Source organism: Macrobrachium rosenbergii, chromosome 42 (genome assembly GCF_040412425.1).
Source record: "Macrobrachium rosenbergii isolate ZJJX-2024 chromosome 42, ASM4041242v1, whole genome shotgun sequence".
Lineage (NCBI taxonomy): Eukaryota > Metazoa > Arthropoda > Malacostraca > Decapoda > Palaemonidae > Macrobrachium > Macrobrachium rosenbergii.
This window is the reverse complement of record NC_089782.1, coordinates 11,108,538-11,132,654: the sequence shown is the minus strand read 5'-3', so window position 1 is coordinate 11,132,654 and position 24,117 is coordinate 11,108,538. Positions and strand designations below refer to the sequence as shown.

Sequence of the window (24,117 nt, the reverse complement as noted above, 5' to 3'; positions counted from 1 at the left end):
ATTTGGCTAAGAAAGTAACACAGATGACAGTAGGATTCGTATTTGATTTGGCATTAGATAAGGAAAATGGTTTGTGACTCGAGTATTTCTATGGAACAGTTAAGAAAGAAGTCTGTGAGTAACGAAAGACAAAAATTGTTCTTATGCACAGATCCAGATAAAGCTTTTGATAGAATTAATTGAGAGGCAGTTTGGAAAGTGGTAAGAATGTATGATGTAGAAGATGAGCTGCTGAGAGCAAATGAAATTTGAAAATGGAGGCGAAGTTTATGTTAGACTGTAATTGGAATAGTGACTTATTTGATGTAAAGGGATGATAGTTGATCCAGAACATTTTGCCTTTATATCCTGATGTAGATTTAAATAGTACGTTTTTAGATATCAGTGACGCTCGTATGATCTTAGGTGTAATTTTTTATAAGAAATTAACTTTTGAGAAGCATATACATAATATTGTATCCTCTGATTCTCAACAAGTTTGTTTCTTGCTGAAACGTTATCAAATGTTTCGTGATGAACCTGTTATACCTAAGTGCAAAAACTATATTGTTCTTCCTTGTTGTACTGTTCTTCAGTTTGGTCTTCGGGTGGTGACTCTCATCTCAAACTCTTGGACAGAGGCATGTCATCAGTCAAGGAGAAAATTCATTTCTGCTTACTGTTAATGTCTCTTAAATTTTGTGCATCGGTTTTATTTTCTATTCCCTTATATTTATTTATCACCTTTTCCCATAATTTGTCTCTCTGTGCAGCCTGATTTCCCTTTGGAGCCCAGTTAGGTTTATAGTCTGTTGGCTCTGTCCATAAAGGTTTCCAGCTGAAGATTTTAAGAAAGAACGAACGGAGAGAAAATTGTGTCCTAAGACAAGGTTGTGTGATGTCCCCAAGGCTGATTAATATCTGTGCAGATTGAACAGTGCGAGAAGTCTGAGAAAGGAAATTAGAGTTAGGTGCCTAGATTGAACGAAATATGGAATGCCTGATGAATGCAGATGAAAGAGCATTGACCGCAAACGGTAGTGAAAAGTTTGATTTAGGAATATATATATAGTGTGTGAAGTAATACAGCTGATTATCTATTATGATATGTGAGAAGTTTTGCTTTGGTTTTTGCGTATTTTTTCAGTACCAGCTTGGGTTGCAGGCTACCGTAGGGCATCATTAGTGGACTCGAACCCCTTCTGAAAGAGGGAGGGAAACTTGAGTCATTACTTCTCAGAGAGGGGATTATCGAGAGATGAATAATTGAGTAAATTATTGATATGTATAAAGTGTAGCTTGTTCTTGAAGAAGTTGCCGTTTTCTCTACTGCTACACTTTGTAATTCAAGAATTTCATAGTTTGATTGATCAAATATGATTTGGCATTTTGCCATGGAAATGGTCGTAGAGAGACGGAATGGGTTCATGATGAGAATAAATACCTTATTTTGCTCTGTCTATATTTTTTCGTTCAGTATCTCTTTATTCCATTAATTTTTTGTTTTTAATATATTCACATATTCGTACATTTTTCTTGCAGGAAGTGTCCACTGTTACGATAATTTGTAGTTTTTTTCCCAGTTTTTTGTTTTCATTAATGGTTGTACAATATTTTTCATGCCTTTCCGAACAGAAAATGAATAGTCAAAAAGTTAATTATTTTTCTTTCTCTTAACAGGAGTTTAGAATGTGCATCTCAGTGGCCTGTAACTATAAGTAATAATGTAGGATTTGAACTTGGCATAGTCATAATAGATGAAAAAATTTAGTTTGCACATTCACCAATTTAGACAGTTCCATAATAGACTTGATTTACTGGAAAAATATGCTAACGTGGAAACATTTCATGTTATAAAAAACTTTTGTGTAGTGGTGCATTGTGTATGGAACAAGACTCCTACAAACGTGTATGTAACGATGACGGTCTGTATGAATGAATCAGTCAGGCAATCACACAAGCGGCTACGAAACTTGTTTCAATAGATCTGATCTGTAGGCAGCTTTTTAAAATTATGCCATATTGCGTAATTATTGCCTTTTCAACAGGCTCCATATAACGAGTGGTGATCGTGGCTTTGCATGATTACTAATAGAACTGAACACCGCATCACGTCTGTTAGTCATGAACACGGTTATCAGTTATTGTCGTACTCGGGGGGAGTAATTGTAGTTATTACGTAACCCTGACTAATCATCAGTTTACATGACTATACCGTATGAGTTACCATTATTATGGGACTTTTGATATGACAGTTACTCACTCTTGGTATCGCTAGACTGTATCGCAAACAGACTTCCTTTTTCTACGTAATTGCCAGTATTTTGCTTAACACCTAGTATTAACGAACTGTAAATCCTAACTGTACGTAAAAGAAGTTTGAATAACAAATAGACGAATAAATGTAGGACACCCATGAACCGCGAAAAAAAGGCATAAAAGAAGATATGACAACGGAATATATATATATGTTATTGCTGACAAAAAATCAGGGCACGAAGAATCTTCATTGCTTCTCGTCAGTCTTACCTAAAATCAATGCTTAAAGTAAAATATTCTGGAAGAACGCGCGCGCGCACACACACACAACACACACACCACACGCACACACACGTCACCGACTCCCAGGTTTTTTCTGTGTTTCCGGTTCTTTGATGTAGCTTTTGTGACTGAATCGTAACGTAGGAGTAGACTTAACAGGCGTAAAGAAGAGGAAATGGTAAACGCGGTAAATGAATAAAGAAAACAAAGTAGATCAAAGGATTTCTCTCTAATTAGCATTCAAGTCCCGCTAAAAAAAACTGTAGTTTCTCACAGCAGCGTGCGGCGTAAAGCTTAAATCAATCAGTCAATCAATCTTAGTTTCAACTTGTCCTTCCCTTCCTCCTCCTTTTACTCCTCCAAGTCTGCTTGTCCCTCCCTCTTCTCTCTCTTCTTCCCCATCCTCATCGCTCTCCTTCCTTTTCCTCGCTTTCCATGCCCCGAAAGTGTTTATCCAGGTATCCTAATTCGGGATTAGTATTTTGTCCTGTAAACCGCTAGGAGAAAGCAGTATTAACAGCCAAGTGCTAATTCTTGTAATAGGGCAGCTGGCCGTAAAAGCAGTAACTTCGATCTTCTTCGTGACCTTGGTTCCTGTCGCAGGAATTTCTTTTCGTATCGATGTGTAATATTGGATTTCCTTAAGCTGTCATGTGCAAACTTATGTTCCAGTTAAGGTAACATGAGTCTTGAAAATGTAAAATGTGTTTTTAGACATGATATTATTATAGTTTGTTTCTTTGCAAGCCTAACATTTTTATGATGCGATGAAAATGTTTTGCTTAGCAAGAATTAAAAATTAATACTTATGATATAATACACCATTGAATAGACCTTTGTCACCTGTAGCGTTACACCCAAAATGAAGCGATGTTCATCCATAACTTTTGTTTTTGAGTCAGTGATCGGCTTTTTCATAGCGTTTTCTCCAATGAATTTTGGTCTTGTGCTTATCCCAACGCCTTCTCATTTTCTATGTTTTCCAGTGCATCACTGAGTATACCATTTCTCTTTTCAGGTGACCATCGGCAGGATTTACGGTAAGTGTACTTGTGGACGTTTAATCAGTTTTTATAGAACTTGTGGTCTTCGCGTCATGTAATCGATTTAACAGATTCCCTGTACTTTTTCCTGTACAGTACTTTGTATTTTTCCCAATAATAAACAGTCTGACCGAGCCTACCCAACATTTTGTTTGTTCGTATTGCAACACTTCTTGTAAGGAAATAATTTGCTCATGAGCAGATTTTTTAATGTTTCGACTGTTTGAATGAATAGTGTCTATTTCTTTCAATAAATTTGAACTTTGTACAGTTGATATGCAGATGTCAGGTGATAATATATATATATATATATATATATATATATATATATATATATATATATATATATATATATATATATATATGAAGTGTGCCGTTATCCACGGCAAGTTATTTCAAGACTCCAGTGTTGATGTTTGAAATCACAGATGATAACGACACCATATTTTGATATGGGTACACATGGGTGTAACAAGAGGTTGCAAATATTTTTGGAAATGAAAGAAAAAAATCATGCTGAGCAGAAAAGGCATTTTAAGGCTTCGTTTGACGGTGCGGTGAATTTTTAAAATAACCGTTTATCATTAAACGGGCAAGTTTGATGGCGTACGGGATGTCGGAGTAGTCAGGGATATTGGTGGGGAGGGGGATGGAGCTGATCAGTTCACGTGTTATTCAGAACAGCCTTGCTGTTCCACCAAGATAAGTGAGCGTGTTCGGGTTACAAATTCCTGATTCTCTTTTAGAGCAAGTAACTGAAGAAAATGCCTTACCATTCCATAATGTGAAATATGCAGATATAATGTTTATTTATCGGTTTTGCAACAGTTCAGTTTCTACATTACAGTGTTGTTATAAAAAAAGAGGAAGTCGGCGATTAGGCCGATGTGAATAAAATACCTTCAAATCAAATGTATGCATCATTGATACCATCTCCCTCTTCGTCAGTGGTATTCAATGGACTCCGATAAAGAAAAGAAAAGGAAACCTAATGGAATCTCCCCTCCATCAAAGATAGGCCTATTCATTACACACTGATCAAAGGTTTAAAACTCATTGTCAAAATCTCTCCTTTTCCATCAGAAGTATCCATCACACAACGGTCATAGGAAAAAAGCACCTATGAAAACGCTTTCGTCACTGGCAGATGAAAAAGAACAAAGAATAGGAACATTATTGAAAATTCACTTTCTTCTTTCGTTCCTGTCAAAGGTATCCTATTCATACAGTAATCGAAGAAGGTAAAAAAGATGACATTGTTCGTAGTGCTGTATCCTCCCTACCTGCATTCCCTTATCATCATGACTACTGTCACTATCACTCATTCAGGAATGGGCGTAGGCCTAGTCCAGATTCCTGATTCAACAGTTCAGTGACGAGGCGGAAGCACAGGTTGCGCTAGAATTCAACGATCACTAATGAATGTTGCCAAGCAACATTTGCACTACTTCCTTGATACGTAAAGCTAATCATTAAAATTATACTATATGAAGTCTAATCACAAGTGATTTACTAGTTAAAGGGATTGTAATGTTACGTTTTTCATTAAACTGCAAGAAAAAAATCATAATTAAAATACTAGTGATCCAGTTGCCTAATGCGCTTCATCAACCCTTCCCCCCATAACCCTTACTACTCCAACACCCCGTACCCCATCGTATTTCCCGTACAATGATAAACGTTTATTTTAAAAATTCACCTCACCGACAAACGAAGTCTTAAAATGTTTGTTTATATCCATTTTCTGCTCAGAATGAATTTTTCTTTCATTTCCCAAAATATTTGCATAAGCTTGTGTTACACCCTGAACAAAATAGCATATTTATATGCTTGTGATACAAAAAAAATTATCGAAAAATAGTGTTGACATGCATGCATTTATCTTAAAAAATTAATCTCTCTCTCTCTCTCTCTCTCTCTCTCTCTCTCTCTCTCTCTCTCTCTCTCTCTCTCTCTCTCTGCATGGTTGATTTCTCTGTATGGTTAGAATGTATACTGTATACTGTCCAATTCAGTGTCTTTGGAAGGTAACCTCAGTAAAATAAGGAACTGGGGACTTATAATGCAAGTCATTTCCATTTTCATTTCCATCACAAAAAAAACTATGCATCAAACTTCTCTCGAGTTCATAATCATGCTCTTGGATCAAAAAAAAAAAAGCTGAGCAAGAGAGAAAATGCTGTACATCAGTACTGTAAAATAAATAGAAGTAAAATAGGAAAAGACAAGCTTTTTGTATTACTTTCGAAGTGAAATTGTAAATCTATGGGTTTTTACCTGTTTTAAAGATAACTCAGTTATTCATATCTCTTGTCATGTGAACCTCTATAAAAACAAAATATCCCCAAGTGAAAAAAGAGCACCTTACACGCATTGACTGTGGTCTCCTACGGTGGATTGTAGACTTACACGCATTGACTGTCTTCTACGGTGGATTGTAGCACTAGCGGATCCAGAAAAATTCCATGGGGGGCCACCAATTTTCATATTATACATACTGTACATACATACATACATATATATATGTATATATGTATGTTATTTACTGTATTATACATATTATTGCTTTAACAGATTTTTTCCTATTTTTATCCTTCTCATTTATGTTATTATTATCTCAATCTTCAATATTATTATTTTGTCATTATTTTTCATGGGTGGGGTGCACGTGCCCAGGTGCCACCCCCCTGGATCCTCTAGTGAATTGTAGAGGCCTGGACAAGGCCCTTCCTGTTCGAGTTTGGTGTTGGTACCGTAAAAGTTGCAAATTTTCCCTAGAGCCAGTTTAAGCTAGTTGACAGTTTGGGCAGTTGAATAAGTAAACCATCAGTGATTCAAAGGGTTTCGGTTGTTTGTCTTCGCGATTAAAATAATTTTTAGTGTTGAATGATTATCAGCAATAAACCAGGTTTAATTTGTGAAGGGTACTTATTAAAGATTTAATTTCATAATTGACGTATGTGTCCGTTTCTTGATTGAAGCAAGGTATTTAAATGAATAGCAATATAAGTTCGAGGATTAATGGGTCAAAGAAACTGCTTGATTACGAAGACGGTGAATCTGTTGATGCTGAATCTGCAGATGTCTGTGTATATATATATTATATAGATAGACAGATAGATATTCAGCGTTAGATTTACCATAACCCGGGGTGGCTCCAGAGACAAACAACACAATAGTCACAGCCGTATTTATAGTTTAATTGCTGAGTCTTGGATTAACTGCATTCATTAAAACCACGGATCAGCTGCTTCGTGCACCTGCCCAGAAAGCTCATCTGCGGTTACCATCATTCATTTTTTCTTTATAACTGAACCATCTCAACGTCTCAGAATACGCTTACCCATCCTTTCATCTACACTAACATTTTCCATAATTTCTGTATATCTCCGCATTTCTGACCCTACCATTTCTTGTTATGTTACACATAATACACAAACAGTTTATCTAAATCCATCAATATTATCTGCTCTCCACTTCCATAATGGAGAGTTTGCTCAACTGTCCCTTATATTCCCACATTGGCTTCCATAGACAAAGTTTCTTTCTTGCTTCAACTATTCCGTGACTTACCTTTTGCTCTCGTCCTACCATCATTCATTATATTTGCTCTTAAATATTTATTCAAATCAGCTGCTTCCATTCTTCCATTCTCTTGGTTTCCATTAATCCACGTAACCGTACTCGTGCTCATATTTGTTTTCTGCTTTCTCTTTTTACCAACACTTTCTAATTAGTCATTTATTTTCTTATCCCGTAACTTGCACTACATGTACTGCCTTCTCTCTGACTTTAAAGTCACGTCATTCATAAAGCTAATAAACAACTACAGAGATATCAGGCGCATTTGTTTTAGTTACTTCTGCTTCTCATTTATACGTATAATACATTCTCAACTTCCCCTCATTTCCTTGGTATCGATTCTGTCATAAGGGTTTTTCCATTCACTGTGGATCTGCTCACATACCAAAAAAAAAAAAAAATCCATACACCCTGTTCCTTGTTTAAACCCACACTGCTCTTCCCTTATCATTCTTTCTGTTATCTTATTGACTTTTTCCAGTCAAATTCCTACCCATTCACCTTTCCTGGTGTACAGTTTAGCGGTATGTACTTATAATTCTTAAGGTCACATTATTCCTTTAACAGCTATTACTTTCACAAATTTCTTCGGAACCTTTCTCTCATTTAGCCTTATTTTAAAGGCCCTTGTAATCATATTACAGCTCCTCGCTTACAGTTCCATCAAATTCTACTGTGTATATAATCTTTAAGCTCTTAATTGTCCTCCTTATATCCTCAGCAGCCACTTCCAGGGACATTCTAGACCGTATTTGAATCCTTTCCACCTTTGCATAATTCATATTTGCCTCTCTTTAATCCTTCTTATTCAACAGATATTCAAAATACCCAGTCAGTCGACCTTGGAGTGCATTCACTTCAGAAAGCATTTCTCCTTTGCATCTTTTACTTTCATTTACATCCATGTGGAACAACGTTTTACTCCCTGTGACCTTCTCCATCCAGTTTTTATTTTCTTGCACACGTTCACCCCTCTTGCATATCTAGTAGGCCTATACGTGATCTTCTCTTCTGTCATGCCATTGCACCACAAATAATCTCCTTTTTCCTTCGCTGAACTCTTTTCCTACTCCTACCAATTATTGTTTTTATTCCTTCTTCCTACCCTCCTGTACCTACAAACACACTACTGTCCAAGTGACCCCCACCTCTCGAATTTTACATACCTAGCAACTACTGCTTACATCTCAGTGCCTTCAACCCTAGCCTATAGTTCATTCATTTTGTCCGTTTGTGCTTTTCTCACTTCCTTCACATTCAACACTCATCTAAATTACACGTGCCTCCACGTTTCACCCAGTCCTCTCCAGCTCATATCTTATTTACCTTTTGCTTGAACCAAAAATCTTGCAGGCACCCCTTTTTTTCCAGTGCTTCTTTCACTTCATCTGTCCAACCCTTTTTAGGTCTTCTTTCCTCCCTCCTCCCCCCACTTGAATTGTATATTCTTATCACCAAAAAATCATCCTATATTTTCGTACATGACTGAACCATCTCAGAATACTTTGATCAATCCTTTCACCCACACTAATCCTTTTAACAATCCTTATATGTATTTACACATCCCTAGCTCTCTCAGGTCTTAAAAGACAAATGTTACATAAACAATTCATCTCTACGACCATCGTTTTTCACAGGCACCAACTACCACACTTCATATTCATGGAGGCTAGTTGGTTCAACAATCCATTCATACATTCCAACCATGGCTTTCAAAGACACCATTTCCTCCCAATTTCTTGCAAACACTATTTTTCTTGCTTCACTTATTCTGTGACTCACCTCTTTCCTGGTCCTATCATCATCCAAAATCTTTGAATTTCCAAATGATTATAAAGCTGCTACTTCCATTCTCTCACAATCATTGCTAACATTCACTGCCCCATCTTTCTGGCACATTTATCATGATAACCATAATCTTGCTCATGTTTACTCTCCACATTCTCCTCTTGCAGACACTTTCAAACTCTCACTAATCTGTGGGATTTCTCACAGGTATCCCTGATTAGTACTGTATCTTATGCAAGCATCAGTCATTTCACACTCATGCACGACCCATCGTCTTAATCCACAACTTTGCTACTACATTTCCTTTCCTTTCTGTGACTTCTTGCAACACTCTGTCCTTAAAGATATTGAATAGCCAAGACGTATAACTCCTTTAATCATTATCGTTGTTTCACCACATTTCCTCTGTCCATTCCATCATAAGCTTTTTCTAATCATATTTTGACTCACAGCTTTTTCTCTTTACTATCAAACTTCTCATGTAACTGCTTCATAACAAACACTTGCCCCATGTACCCCCTTTCCTGTCTAAACCCATACTGTTCTTCCCTTACCGTATCTTCTGCCAACCATTTTACCTTCTCAATCAAAATCTTCATATTTGCCGTCCCTGGTATATGAAGAGAAGTTATGCCCCTATAATTCTTACTATTCCTCTGTCACCTTTATCCTCCTGCAAAGGAGTAATTACTTTTGTCTCCCATACCTTTGCGCCTTTTTGCCGTGTAGACAGCAACTGACATACCCTGCTCATCCTCTCGGTCCCACTTTCACCTCCAAACTTTGACCTTTCTGTCATGCAGACAACACCTAACATACCCTCGTCAATCTCTCAGTCCCACTTTCACCTCCAAACTGTGACCTTTCTGTCATGCAGACAGCATCTAACATACCCTGGTCAATCTCTCAGTCCCACTCTCACCTCCAAACTGCGACCTTTCTGTCATGCAGACAGCACCTAACATACCCTGGTCAGCCTCTCAGTCCCACTTTCACCTCCAAACTGTGACCTTTCTGTCATGCAGACAGCACCTAACATACCCTGGTCAGTGTCTCAGTCCCATTTTCACCTCCAAACTGCAACCTTTCTAACATACCCTGGTCAGCCCCTCAGTCCCAATTTCACCTCCATGCTGTGATCTTTCTGTCATGCAGACAGCACCTTACATACCGTTGTCAGCCTCTCAGTCCCACTTTCACCTCCAAACTCTAACCTTTCTGTCATGCAGACAGCACCTTACATACTCTGGTAAGCCTCTCAGTCCCACTTTCACCTCCAAACTGCGACCTTTCTGTCATGCAGACAGCACCTTACATACCCTGGTCAGTCTCACAATCCCGCTTTCATCACCATCTTGTAACCCCTCAGTCATAAAGGTAGCACCTTACATAGTCTGGTCAGCCTCTCAGTACCACTTTCACCTCCAAACTGCGACCTTTCTGTCATGCAAACAGCACCTAACATCCCCTGGTCAGAGTTCCTCGTTGGGCAAGTCGGTAGAGTTGTCGCCTAGCACTGGCTAGGCCCGAGTTCGAGTCTCCGGCCGGCTAATGAAGAATTAGAGGAATTTATTTCTGGTGATAGAAATTCATTTCTCGCTATAATGTGGTTTGGATTCCACAATAAGCTGTAGATCCCGTTGCTTGGTAACCAATTGGTTCTTAGCCACATAAAATAAGTCTAATCCTTTGGGCCAGCCCTAGGAAAGCTGTTAATCAGCTCAGTGGTCTGGTTAAACTAAGGTATACTTAACTCATCCCCTGGTCAGCCTCTCGGTCCCAATTTCACCTCCAAGCTGCGAACTTTCAGTCATAAAGACAGCACCTTACTTACCATTTTCAACCTCTCAGTCCCACTTTCACCTCTGAACTACAACCTTTCTGTCATAAAGGCAAAACCTTACCCAATCAGCTTTACAGTTCCATTTTCACCTCCAAACTGCAGCCTTTCAGTCATAAAGACATCATCTAACTTCTGGTCAGCCTCTCGGCCCCACTTTCACTGCCATCCTGTGACCCTTCAGTCATAAAGACAGCACCTTACATACCCTGGTCAGCCTCTCAGTTCCACTCTCCGAACTGCAACCCTTCAGTCATAAAGACTGCGCTTTACATACCCTGGTCAGGCTCTCAGTTCCATTTTCACCTCCGAACTGCGACCCTTCAGTCATAAAGACTGCACTTTACATACCCTGGTCAGCCTCTCAGTTCCACTTTCACCTCCAAACTGCAACCCTTCAGTCATAAAGACAACACCTTACTTATCCAGGTCAGCTTCTCAGTTCCACTTTCACCTCCAAACTGCAGCCTTTCAGTCATAAAGAAAGCACCTAATATACTCTGGTCAGCCTGTCAGTCCCACTTTCACCGCCATACTGTGATCCTTCAGTCATAAAGAAAGCACCTTACATACCCAGGTCAGCCTCTCGGTTCCATTTTCACCTCTGAACTGCGACCCTTCAGTCATAAAGACAACACTTTACTTACCCAGGTCAGCTTCTCAGTTCCACTTTCACCGCCATACTGCGACCCTTCAGTCATAAAGGCAACACTTTACTTACCCAGGTCAGCTTCTCAGTTCCACTTCCACCTCTGAACTATGAACTTCAGTTAAAAAGACACCTTACTTACCCAAGTCAGCTTCTCAGTTCCACTTTCACCTCCGAACTGCAACCCTTCAGTCATAAAGAGAACACCTTACTTACGCAGGTCAGTTTCTCAGTTCCACTTCCACTTCCAAACTGCGACCCTTCAGTCATAAAGACAACACCTTACTTACCCAGGTCAGCTTCTCAGTTAAACTTTCTCCTCCAAATTGCAGCCTTTCAGTCATAAAGACAGCACCTAACATACTCTGGTCAGCCTCTAAGTCCCACTTTCACCACCATATTGTGACCCTTCGGTCATAAAGACAGCACCTTACATACCCAGGTCAGCCTCTCAGTTCCACTTTCACCTCCGAACTGCCTTGGTCAGGCTCTCAGTTCTATGTGTACCTCTGAACTGCGACCCTTCAGTCATAAAGACTGCACTTTATATACCCTGGTCAGGCTGTCAGTACCACTTGCATCTTCAAACTGTGACCCTTCATTCATAAAGACTGCACTTTACATACCCTGGTCAGGCACTCAGTTCAACTTTTACCTCCGAACTGCGACCCTTCAGTCATAAGGACACCTTAGTTACCCAGGTCAGCCTCTAAGTTCTACTTTCACCTCCAGACTGCTGCCTTCCAGTCATAAAGACAGCACCTAACATACTCTGGTCAGCCTCTCAGTCCCACTTTCACCGCCATACTGTGATCCTTCAGTCATAAAGACAGCACCTTACATGCCCAGGTCAGCCTCTCAGTTCCATTTTCACCTCCGAATTGCAACCCTTCAGTCATAAAGACAACACTTTACTTACCCAGGTCAGCTTCTCAGTTCCACTTTCACCGCCATACTGCGGCCCTTCAGTCATAAAGACAACACTTTACTTACCAAGGTTAGCTTCTCGGTTCCACTTTCACCTCTGAACTATGACCTTCAGTTATAAAGACAACACCTTACTTACCCAGGTCAGCTTCTCAGTTCCACTTTCACCTCCGAACTGTAACCCTTCAGTCATAAAGACAGCACCTTACTTAGCCAGGTCAGCTTCTCATTTCCACTTCCACCTCCAAATTGTGACCCTTCAGTCATAAAGACAACACCTTACTTACCCAGGTCAGCTTTTCAGCTCCACTTTCTCCTCCAAATTGCAGCCTTTCAGTCATAAAGACAGCATCTAACATACTCTGGTCAGCCTCTAAGTCCCACTTTCACCACCATATTGTGACCCTTCAGTCATAAAGACAGCACCTTAAATACCCAGGTCAGCCTCTCATTTCCACTTTCACCTCCGAACTGCCTTGGTCAGGCTCTCAGTTCTACTTGTACCTCCGAACTGCGACCCTTCAGTCATAAAGACTGCACTTTACTTACCCTGGTCAGGCTCTCAGTACCACTTGCATCTCCAAACTGTGACCCTTCATTCATAAAGACTGCACTTTACATACCCTGGTCAGGCTCTCAGTTCCACTTTTACCTCCGAACTGCGACCCTTCAGTCATAAAGACAACACCTTACTTACCGAGGTCAGCTTATAAGTTCTACTTTCACCTCCAAACTGCTGCCTTTCAGTCATAAAGACAACACCTAACATACTCTGGTCAGCCTCTCAGTCCAACTTTCACCGCCATACTGTGACCCTTCAGTCATAAAGACAGCACCTTACATACCCTAGTCAGGCTCTCAGTTCCACTTGCACCTCCGAATTGCAACCCTTCAGTCATCAAGACTGCACTTTACATACCCTGGTCAGCCTCTCAGTTCCACTTGCAACTCCGACTGCAACCTTTCAGTCATAAAGTCTGCACTTTACATACCCTGGTCAGCCTCTCAGTTCCACTTTCACCGCCATACTGTTACCCTTCAGTCATAAAGACAGCACCTTACATAACCTGGTCAGCCTCTCAGTTCCACTTTCACCTCCAAACTGCGATTCTTCTGTCATAAAGACAGCACCATACATACCCTGGTCAGGCTCCCGGTTCCACTTGCACCTCTGAACTGCGACCCTTTAGTCATAAAGACTGCACTTTATATACCTTGGTCAGCCTCTCAGTTCCAATTTCACCTCCAAACTGCAACTCTTCAGTCAAAAACAACACCTTACTTACCCAGGTCAGCTTCTCAGTTCCACTTTCACCTCCAAACTGTGGCCTTTCAGTCATAAAGACAGCACCTAACATACTCTGGTCAGCCTCTCAGTCCCACTTTCACTGCCATACTGTGACCCTTCAGTCATAACAGCAGCACCTTACATACCCTGGTCAGCATCTCAGTTCCACTTTCACCTCCGAACTACGACCCTTCTGTCATAAAGACAGCACCTTACATACCCCTGTCAGGTTCTCAGTTTCACTTGCACCTCCGAACTACGACCCTTCAGTCATAAAGACTGCACTTTACATAACCTGGTCAGGCTCTCAGTTCCACTTTCACCTCTGAAGTGCGGCCCTTCTGTCATAAAGACAGCACTTACTGTACATACCCAGGTCAGGCTTCCAGTTTCACTTGCGCCTCCGAACTATGACCCTTCAGTCATAAAACTACACTTTACATACCCTGTCAGCCTCTCAGTTCCAATTTCACCTCAGAACTGCGACCCTTCTGTCATAAAGACAGCACTTTACATACCCTGGTCAGGCTCTCAGTTCCACTTGCACCTCCGAACTGCAACCCTTCAGTCATAAAGACTGCACTTTACATACCCTAGTCCGGTTCTCAGTTCCACTTTCACCCCCGAACTGCAACCTTCAGTCTTAAAGACTGCACTTTACATACTCTGGTGAGCCTCTCAGTTCCACTCTCACCTGCGAACTGCGGCCCTTCAGTCATAAAGACTGCACTTTACATACCCTAGTCCGGTTCTCAGTTCCACTTGCACCTCCGAACTGCAACCTTCAGTCTTAAAGACTGCACTTTACATACTCTGGTGAGCCTCTCAGTTCCACTCTCACCTGCGAACTGCGGCCCTTCAGTCATAAAGACTGCACTTTGCATACCCCGGTCAGGCTCTCAGTTCCACTTTCACCTCCGAACTGCGACCCTTCAGTCATAAAGACTGCACTTTGCATACCCTGGTCAGGCTCTCGGTTCCACTTGCACCTCCGAAGTGTGACCCTTCAGTCGTAAAGACTGCACTTTACATACCCTGGTCAGCCTCTCAGTTCCACTTTCATCTCCAAAATGTGACCCTTCAGTCATAAAGACAGCATCTTACATAACCTGGTCAGCCTCTCAGTTCCACTTTCACCTCTGAACTGCGACCCTTCAGTCATAAAGACAGCACCTTACATACCCTGGTCAGGCTCTCAGTTCCACTTGCACCTCCGAACTGCAACCCTTCAGTCATAAAGACTGCACTTTACATACTCTGGTGAGCCTCTCAGTTCCACTCTCACCTGCGAACTGCGGCCCTTCAGTCCAAGACTGCACTTTGCATACCCTGGTCAGGCTCTCAGTTCCACTTTCACCTCCGAACTGCAACCCTTCAGTTGTAAAGACTGCACTTTGCATACCCTGGTCAGGCTTTCAGTTCCACTCGCACCTCCGAAATGCGACCCTTCAGTCATAAAGACTGCACTTTACATACCCTGGTCAGCCTCTCAGTTCCACTTTCACCTCCAAAATGTGACCCTTCAGTCATAAAGACAGCATCTTACATAACCTGGTCAGCCTCTCAGTTCCACTTTCACCTCTGAACTGCGACCCTTCAGTCATAAAGACAGCACCTTACATACCCTGGTCAGGCTCCCAGATCCACTTGCACCTCTGGACTGCGACCCTTTAGTCATAAAGACTGCACTTTACATCCCCTCAGTCATAAACACAACACCTTACTTACCGAGGTCAGCTTCTCAGTTCCACTTTCATCTGCGAACTGCGGCCTTCCAGTCATAAAGACTGCACTTTACATACCCTGGTCAGCCTCTCAGTTCCATTTTTACCTCCGAACTGCGACCCTTCAGTCATAAAGACAACACCTTTCTTACCCAGGTCAGCTTCTCAGTTCCACTTTCACTTCCAAGCTGCTGCCTTTCAGTCGTAAAGACAGCACCTAACATACTCTGGTCAGCCTCTCAGTCCCACTTTCACCGCCATAATGTAACCCTTCAGTCATAAAGAAAGCACCTTACATACCCTGGTCAGGCTCTCAGTTCCACTTGCACCACCGAACTGCGACCCTCCAGTCATAAAGACAGCACCTTACATACCCTGGTCAGCCTCTCAGTTCCACTTTCACTGCCATACTGTGACCCTTCAGTCATAAAGACAGCACCTTACATACCCTGGTCAGGCTCTCAGTTCCACTTGCACCCCCAAACTGCGACCCTTCAGTCATAAAGACAGCACCTTACATACCCTGGTCAGCCTCTCAGTCCCACTTTTACTGCCAACTGCCATACTGTGACCCTTCAGTCATAAAGACAGCACCTTACATACCCTGGTCATCGGTGAGCCGGTAGAGCTGCGGACTGTCACTCGATGGGTCGGAGTTCAATTCCCCCGGCTGGCTGATGAAGAGTTAGAGGAATTTATTTCTGGTGATAGAAATTCATTTCTCGCTATAATGTGGTTCGGATTCCACAATAAGCTGTAGGTGCCGTTGCTAAGTAACCAATTGGTTCTTAGCCACGTAAAATAATTCTAATCCTTCGGGCCAGCCCTAGGAGAGCTGTTAATCAGCTCAGTGGTCTGGTAAAACTAAGGTATACTTAACTTTTACCCTGGTCAGCCTCTCAGTTCCACTTTCACCTCCGAATTTCGACTCTTCAGTCATAAAGACAACACCTTACTTACCCAGGTCAGCTTCTCAGTTCCATTTTCCCCTCCAAACTGCGGCCTTTCAGTCATAAAGACAGCACCTAACATACTCTGGTCAGCCTTTCAGTCCCACTTTCACCGCCATACTATGACCCTTCTGCCATAAAGACAGCACCTTACATACCCTGGTCAGGCTCTCAGTTCCACTTGCACCTCTGAACTGCGACCCTTCAGTCATAAAGACAACATCTTACTTACCCAGGTCAGCTTCTCAGTTCCACTTTCACCTCCAGACTCTTAGAAGAAACTAGTTTTCAAGTTAAAAGTAGAGAAAAGCAGGTGACAGATACAAGGTTTCCATATCATTAGACCTTGATAACGACTACAGAAAGAGCTTTGGCTAAGAAAAATTAATATACAAGACGAAAACCAATAATGATAATATGGACGTAGATTTTGAGAAAACATAAGTTACAAGTTACAGTGAATATATTCCCTCCCAGGCAGATGAAATCTTTAGTAACCCTTGGGACAGGAGTTTGAAGCAAAAGATGTGAAATTGAAATAGCAGTAACAGGTGTTCAGTATTATACTGCAGAGGTTAGTCGAAAATTTCATATTAAAGCGACGAACTTACGTTACATCCAAACGATGGCAGTGTGGTTCTTTGAACTGTGTATCTGCAAAATCCCATAAGGGTCTTTATATTACATATAGTGCGTGTTTCAGACACACTTGAAGTTTTTTTCCTCACCAGAAGGGAAGTGGTTACTCATAAGCTGAAGAGTAGTAGCTGGAGTAGTAAAGTTTCCGCCATCCACATTTTCTCCAAGTTGGATGTAACTCAGGAAGACGGTACCTAGCGAATGAGAAAGCTTGTTTCTTGCTCTTGGCCCTTATCTGATAACTTTGGTGGGTTATATGTAGGATGCTTCTTGAATTAACATCTCTCCCACATATGATGACCTTATGCAACGTTGTTTATCTCAATCTGGAAACCAAAAAAAGCAATATTGATGTCAACAGATTGTTTAGTTTTTGCAAAGAGAAACTCATTATTAAAACAGGCTGTCTGGAAGCCTGTTAATGACGGGGCTCTTTCCCACCTACTTTTAAATAAGACGTAACCCGTTCCAAAGGTGAACAAGTCCGACGCTGAAGATTATTCTGACGATGCAAGAGCAAAAGAAAAAATGATTTAATGAAGATATAGATAGAGCTAAGTAAGATATTATTAGAAATTTATGCTGCTTTCTTATCCTGCTTTGAATATCGTTGACGAACAGTCCATTAATACTTGGAATATGAGCCGTTATCGAGCTTGCTTGACCAACAAATTTAGATCATATCAGAGTTATTATGAGCAGATCTGTGCCCCAGAGGAAAATTTCTGACATAAATAGTTTTTCTCACCCGGTAGACCACAGTTTCTCCCTCCCTCTTCTATCAGTTTCTAAAGCCCAAAGGTATGAACATTAATAGGATATTTTGACTGTTCAGAAAACTTTGAAGCGTGGAAGGAATTGAAGCTTTGTGGCTAGGAGGGTAACCGAAGAAGAATCAGTCAAAGAAATTCATTACTACCCCAAACAAGCGGAGTGCGCATTTGGTTCGGATTATTTGTCTGTCTTTTAACAGATTTAGAAGAAAACAAATATATGAATTATAAAATTTTATGAAGCGAATAAGTTTATTATTTTTCTCATTCTTCTTATTGTTATTCGGAATGAACAGTCATAAAAGGACAATAACATGCAAAGCCAGCTTCCAAAAACCAAAGTGCCATATTTGATTAGGAAAGACAAAAAAAAAAAAAGTTATATAAACAAACCAGTGAATATTTACATTTAAAACTAGCAATGTAAGTCACAAAATCTAGGGCATTGGTGCATCGCGTGTAAAGTAGCAGTTCAGTATTTCAGCTCGTACTCACCTCATTAGCATCAGCATGAATAGTATTGCCAGAAGGACCAATCCTTAGTTTTGCAGGATAAGAATTGAAAGGCATCTGGTAGCGGAAGCAAGAAGCACACACAATGGTTATTGGGGCAGAAGTACTAAGGCTTTAATGGGATTTCCCTGTTGAAGTAGAGTTTTTAGAAGATAGTCAAAGCATAAGTTAAGTATACCTTAGTTTAACCAGACCACTGAGCTGATTAACAGCTCTCCTAGGGCTGGCCCGAAGGATTAGACTTATTTTACGTGGCTAAGAACCAATTGGTTACCTAGCAACGGGACCTACAGTTTACTGTGGAATCCGAACGACATTATACCGAGATATGAATTTCTACCACCAGAAATAAATTCCTCTAATTCTTCATTGGCCGGCCGGAGACCCGACCGACTCGTCCAACGAAGAACTAGTCAAAGCATTATTGCCATTTTAGGAAAAAGGATGCCACCGCCTTTACCAGCTTTGTCTAAAAGTTAAAGATCGTGGAAGACTGCTGACTTTCAAATAAGAGAGTAGTATTTGAAGCATATGGTAACAACCCATCATCTTTGTAAGTATATAAGCTTTACGAATAATACAAAATTTTCTGGCATATATTCAAATTCAAATTCAAAACTATTCATATGAATACAGTTAGTAAACATATACAAAAAATATAGGAATATAATGATTGGTAAAATAACTTATACCTTGGGTCTTACGACCTGATAAAATCAATCAGGTAATACACAAACAATCTAAAACTTTTTTCGGTTGCACTAAATTTAAGATACATGAATTAATATTGTTTTTTACAGTCAATAGGTTCTTTTATTACTGATATTTTCCATTCCTCCCATGAGATCATTAATCTGTAATTTCCTTTTAACTTCATTTTTGCTTATACACAAAAGATATGAATATTTACACCTAGAACATTTGACATAAAAGAAGGGTTTCTAAACATTATAGATTCTCTGCTGATATAACAATTCCTAAAATAAAAGATATTATTGTACCCGAATGGTTATACCCACTTTAAAAAATCTGGGCATCCTACTTAAAATCTCCAAGGATGGCGTCAAAGTTGACATTAATGGTGGGATTAAATTACAATGTGGCCTCGCATGTACACGTAGGAGCCTGCAAGCTCTGTCCAGATCTCTCATGCCAGTCGTCTGCAAATTACATAAATTAGATCCATAAAAACTGATACAATTCGTATTTAAAATTTTGATTCTTGCTTCGACCAATACAAAATTAAACAGGCATAATAATATTTGTTCCCGTTTTAATATCGGAGACCAAAGGCTTTCCATCAGACATAATGTGACCAAGACGCGTTCACTTATTAACTATTTTAAGTCTTATTGCACAACAGAAGCTTTATATCAAGAATATTACCAAAAATAATCGCCTCCCATTTATGGATTATATGAAAGTCCAAAATCCGCACCAAACTTTTCACATTCATCAGGTAAATATTGCATTGATCTACGAATGGTGGGAGTAAATGACATCGTCAGCATAATTAAAAATACAGGAACTCATATTCCATTGTAGCATCCAGCTCCAGCTGTAGTAAAGCAATAAGACTATCCATGTAAAGAGTAAAAAGAAGAGATGACATGACTCCTTTCTTAATGAATGGCTCCGTTTAACCTGCCACTCTACACGCGAATACACAATTATCCGGAATATTGTAACAAGATGACAAACCAAGATCGATTCGAGTTTTGAATAGCTTATCGTACTTCACCTTATCAAATGGCTAACAGCTGAGCAGAGTAGTATCACACTAGAACTGCGTAAAACATAATCTTCGGTGGTTTCCTGTACAGTGAATGTACAAAGCAATGCAAACAAGCCCTTTTTATAAGCAAACTGATAGTCGCTTGATTTAAATATATCTTTAAAAAACTCGGTAATGAGTATATAGTCATAAGATTTTACAAAAACTACTGTTCAGTGCAATGGGTCTGTAATCATCAGAATTTGATATGCATTTTTTTTTATTTTTAACTAGGATGAAAATGTGACAAGGTCAAAAAAGGCATTGGTTATTCCATGACGTAACATAATAGTCAAAAGGAATGATACAAAAATAAATTATTTCTTTGGGGTTCAATGAAAGCATCGCTATAAATGTCATAGGCACAGTCTTTTTTTCCTTTTATTTAGTTTTCTAATAGCATACTCTACCATTGATGGAATGATAGAGTGAAGGTGGAAATTATTAATGCCTGAACACTGACAGTCTCTGAGAATATTACCTTGTGTCTGCAACAAAAGTGAGGACAATTTACTGGCAGACTTCACTGTAAAATGACATATTTTACTTTGAAAATCACACAAACATCCCTACCTGTTTTTCCATCAATTGTATTTAAACTACAATTGGACCAGAGTATACAGAACTAACTTCACTCCAAAAACATCGCGAGTTTCTCGCTTAATTTTATTTTGATTCTTTTTCGTTGTTTTAACTGCTAATGGTAGTTGAACGTGGTTTGCCTCCTCAACGCAGCAACTCAGTCTTTCACTGGGCGCCCACAATTTTTCCAGATATTGTGCCAAAAAATGGACATTGCTTCACTCTTGAAATCCACCCCACTAAAATACCTCTTGTACGTCTTCTATTATTATTATTATTATTATTATTATTATTATTATTATTATTATTAACCAAACAAAAACTTCTTTCAGTTTTTCTTTGAATATATTACTTGTTTACTTGTAAATATTTACATGTTACTTTTAAACTGAGTACTTTCAGGTCCTAACTGTGACCCTTTTTCAAGAGATGAGGTAGTCAGGCTGGTTCAAGGCCCAGCAATCTTCTGGAACTTCTTCTCCCTGTTGTCATTTTATATGATGGCTGTCCTGGTTTCCATTCTCTTGAGAGTTGTTAAAGTCTGATATCCTGATCTGATGGTCATTGTGGTATGTGAGTAGTCACCATCGGTCTTTGGGCAGGAGACCTAAAGGTCAGAAGAGTCGATCTTAAAATGGGATCTTCTAAGGTAAATCCTTTGTTTCCTTCTATCACTTTAATCTGTCATGAGTGTCCAAATTACTGATGTTATTGCTTTTGTATAAGCCTACTGTTTTTAAAATGTTGGTCCTTTTCCCAACAAATAGCACTCCCCTTGAGTTGAGCTGTACTGCCCACCTGTGTTCTTGTATTCTAGTCCTTATTAACAATTTGTCTCACAACTGCAATTCCTACTCCCCCTATATCATCTGCATTACTGTCTTCCTTCCAATTTATTTTTTACATACCTTGTTTTTACGGTGTTGTCAAAATACACAAATTTATATTTAATTTTCTTTCATTTTTGATGTAATTTGTTTCATTTTAGGCATATAGGGAGGGAAACTATTTTCTTGTTTTCTGTATTCCATGATAGGGAGCAATGTAAGCAACCTTAGAGATATCAAACAGAGATTAAAAGTTACAAAGATATTAGAATTATGAAAGAGCATTGTTATCATGAATAGTTCAGAATATAGGATAAAATGCAGGCTACTGATGATGAAACTACCTACACTAAAATAGAGAATCCTCCCCAGTCCAAAAGTTTCCAGAATGCCTTCAACCAGAATGTGAAGGAAATAATCTGTAAACTATATAATGGGAAGCATATGAAATAAATTATTCTCAAGTAAACTACCTGAAATTTATGGCAGAAGTTTACACAAGGATGGCTGCCTATCCCGCCCCTATTGTTTCTAGTATGAAATCTCCCTAACAAAAACTTAGCTGTGTGTAGCTGGAGAACTAGGAATCACTTGTAAACATTCATTCAGTAGATTTCATAGAGAAAGCAACAAGAATATAAAGGGACATATGGTTAGTTTTGATGTCTTTTATTCACCAATGTCCCCTTAGATAGAATTTTAGAATTTCTATAGACTAAACATAATGAGGGCATTTTCAATCCAAACAGAAATGAGTGTCTTCCTAGAGTTGATCAAATTATGTTAGTGATCTTAGTTTGACGGACAAGTATACAAACTAGCTATGGGGTCCTCATTATCACCAATACTTGCTAATATATATATGGAATATTTTGAGACTAATCTAGTTCCTAATATTAATGTCCCTAACTTAAAATTGAAAGGCTGGTGGAGATATGTGGATGATATTTTTGCCATTCTTAGGGTGATGAAAGTGAAATAGAAACTTTTCTAGACGAACTCAATAGTTTTGATAACAACATCCAATTCACTCTAGAAAAAAGTAACAATAATAAACTGCCATTTTTAGACATCTTGATAGAAAGGATAGAAATAGGATATGAATTCAGCACATTAGAAAACCCACACACACAAACTGATATATTCATTTCTTCTCTTTTCACAGTCATGCTATCAAAATGGGTGTTCTAGCAGGTTTATTTCTTAGGGCAATGAGAACGTGTGACCCTTGTAAGATAGATAAAGAGATAAATTCATTGATAAAAGCTCTGATACATTAGCATACCTGGAATGGTTCAGAAAAAGGGCACTCAACAAAGCTAGGAGGATTTTTTACAGGGAAAATGCAGAGAGTACATGGAACACAGAAAACAAGAAAATAGTTTCCTCCCTTATATGCCTAAAATGAAACAAATTACATCAAAAATGAAAGAAATTAAATATAAATTTGTGTATACCTTGACAACACCGTAAAAACAAGGTATGTAAAAATAAATTGGAAGGAGAAGACAGTAATGTAGATGATATAGGGGGAGTATACATAATTAATTGCAACAATTGAGGAGACAAATATGTGGGTGAAACAGGTAGGGAATAAAGACTAGAATACAGGAACACAGGTGGGCAGAGCTCAACTCACAGGGGAGTGCTATAGCTAGGCATTGTTGGGAAAAGGACCATAGGATGGATTTTAAAACAGTAGGCTTATATACAAAACAATCATTTGTGGAAGGGCACTCATCAGACAGATTAAAGTTTAAACAAAGGATTTACCTCAGAAGATTAAGCCAATCTTTAATATTAAAAGAAGCTAAGATCGATAGACCTGGAGAGGTGTCCTGCCCAACAGACCGATGGTGACTACTCATACCACAAGGGTTGATACCACTGACCATCAGATCAGGATATCAGACGGACAGGAGGAGATTAACAACTCTCAAGAGAATGGAAACCAGGACAGCCACCATATAAATGACAGCACAGGGAGAAGAAGTTCCAAAGATTGCTGGGCCTTGAACCAGCCTGACTACCTCATCTCTTGAAAAGGGTCACAGGTAGGACCTGAAAGTAGAGTTTAAAAGTAACATGTAAATATTTACAAGTAAACAAATTATACACAGGAATCTTGTGGGTTTCTCTTTCCATTATTATTATTATTATGAACTGGGCTTTGAAAGGCACTCCAAATTTTGTCAAATATTCAAAAGTATTGGGTATATACTGTTGCGTGTGCAAAGTGAAATACTGAATAGGAGAATGGTGCAAAATTAGCTAATCAGTAAAGTCGTGTAGTTTTGTTGGAATTGAATCTCATATCCAATTAACAACACCACTTCCTGACCAATTACAGTCTCTTCGCTCATTTTGCATTTCTGTGGAGCAAACAACTGAAAGAACATCATCTGCAAACTGTACTCTCCCTTTCTAGACATGTCTTATAACTAGTAAAGACTAAAAACAAAGAAGGTTCCAGAACATTGCCTGAGGAATACTAAACTAAATAGATTTAGCCTCACTGAGAGTGACATCAGCAAGAATGCAATGTTGTTGGGCGAGTTGTTTACTGATGACGCTTGTGTGTGGATCTCAGTCTAGATCTGCTTCAAAATTTGTGTCGTTGTCACTAATTGGTACATTTAAAGATAGCACCAGTTCCTGGCTGTTGTATTTGAGTAATGGAGTTTAGCCTCACACCACA

At 39.5% G+C, this 24,117-nt stretch overlaps 1 protein-coding gene across 14 annotated transcripts in view; it reads left to right on the top strand.

Annotated features, from left to right (window-relative positions):
• The window catches only part of LOC136827939 (TOX high mobility group box family member 2-like), a 1,122,506-nt gene that overhangs the window by 549,539 nt on the left and 548,850 nt on the right, over positions 1-24,117 (top strand). For all 14 annotated transcript variants that reach the window (XM_067085478.1, XM_067085475.1, XM_067085467.1 and 11 more), the window contains one exon: positions 3,539-3,560. In XM_067085478.1, the coding sequence (XP_066941579.1) occupies positions 3,539-3,560 (22 nt within the window). The remainder of the gene's footprint in view (positions 1-3,538; positions 3,561-24,117) is intronic.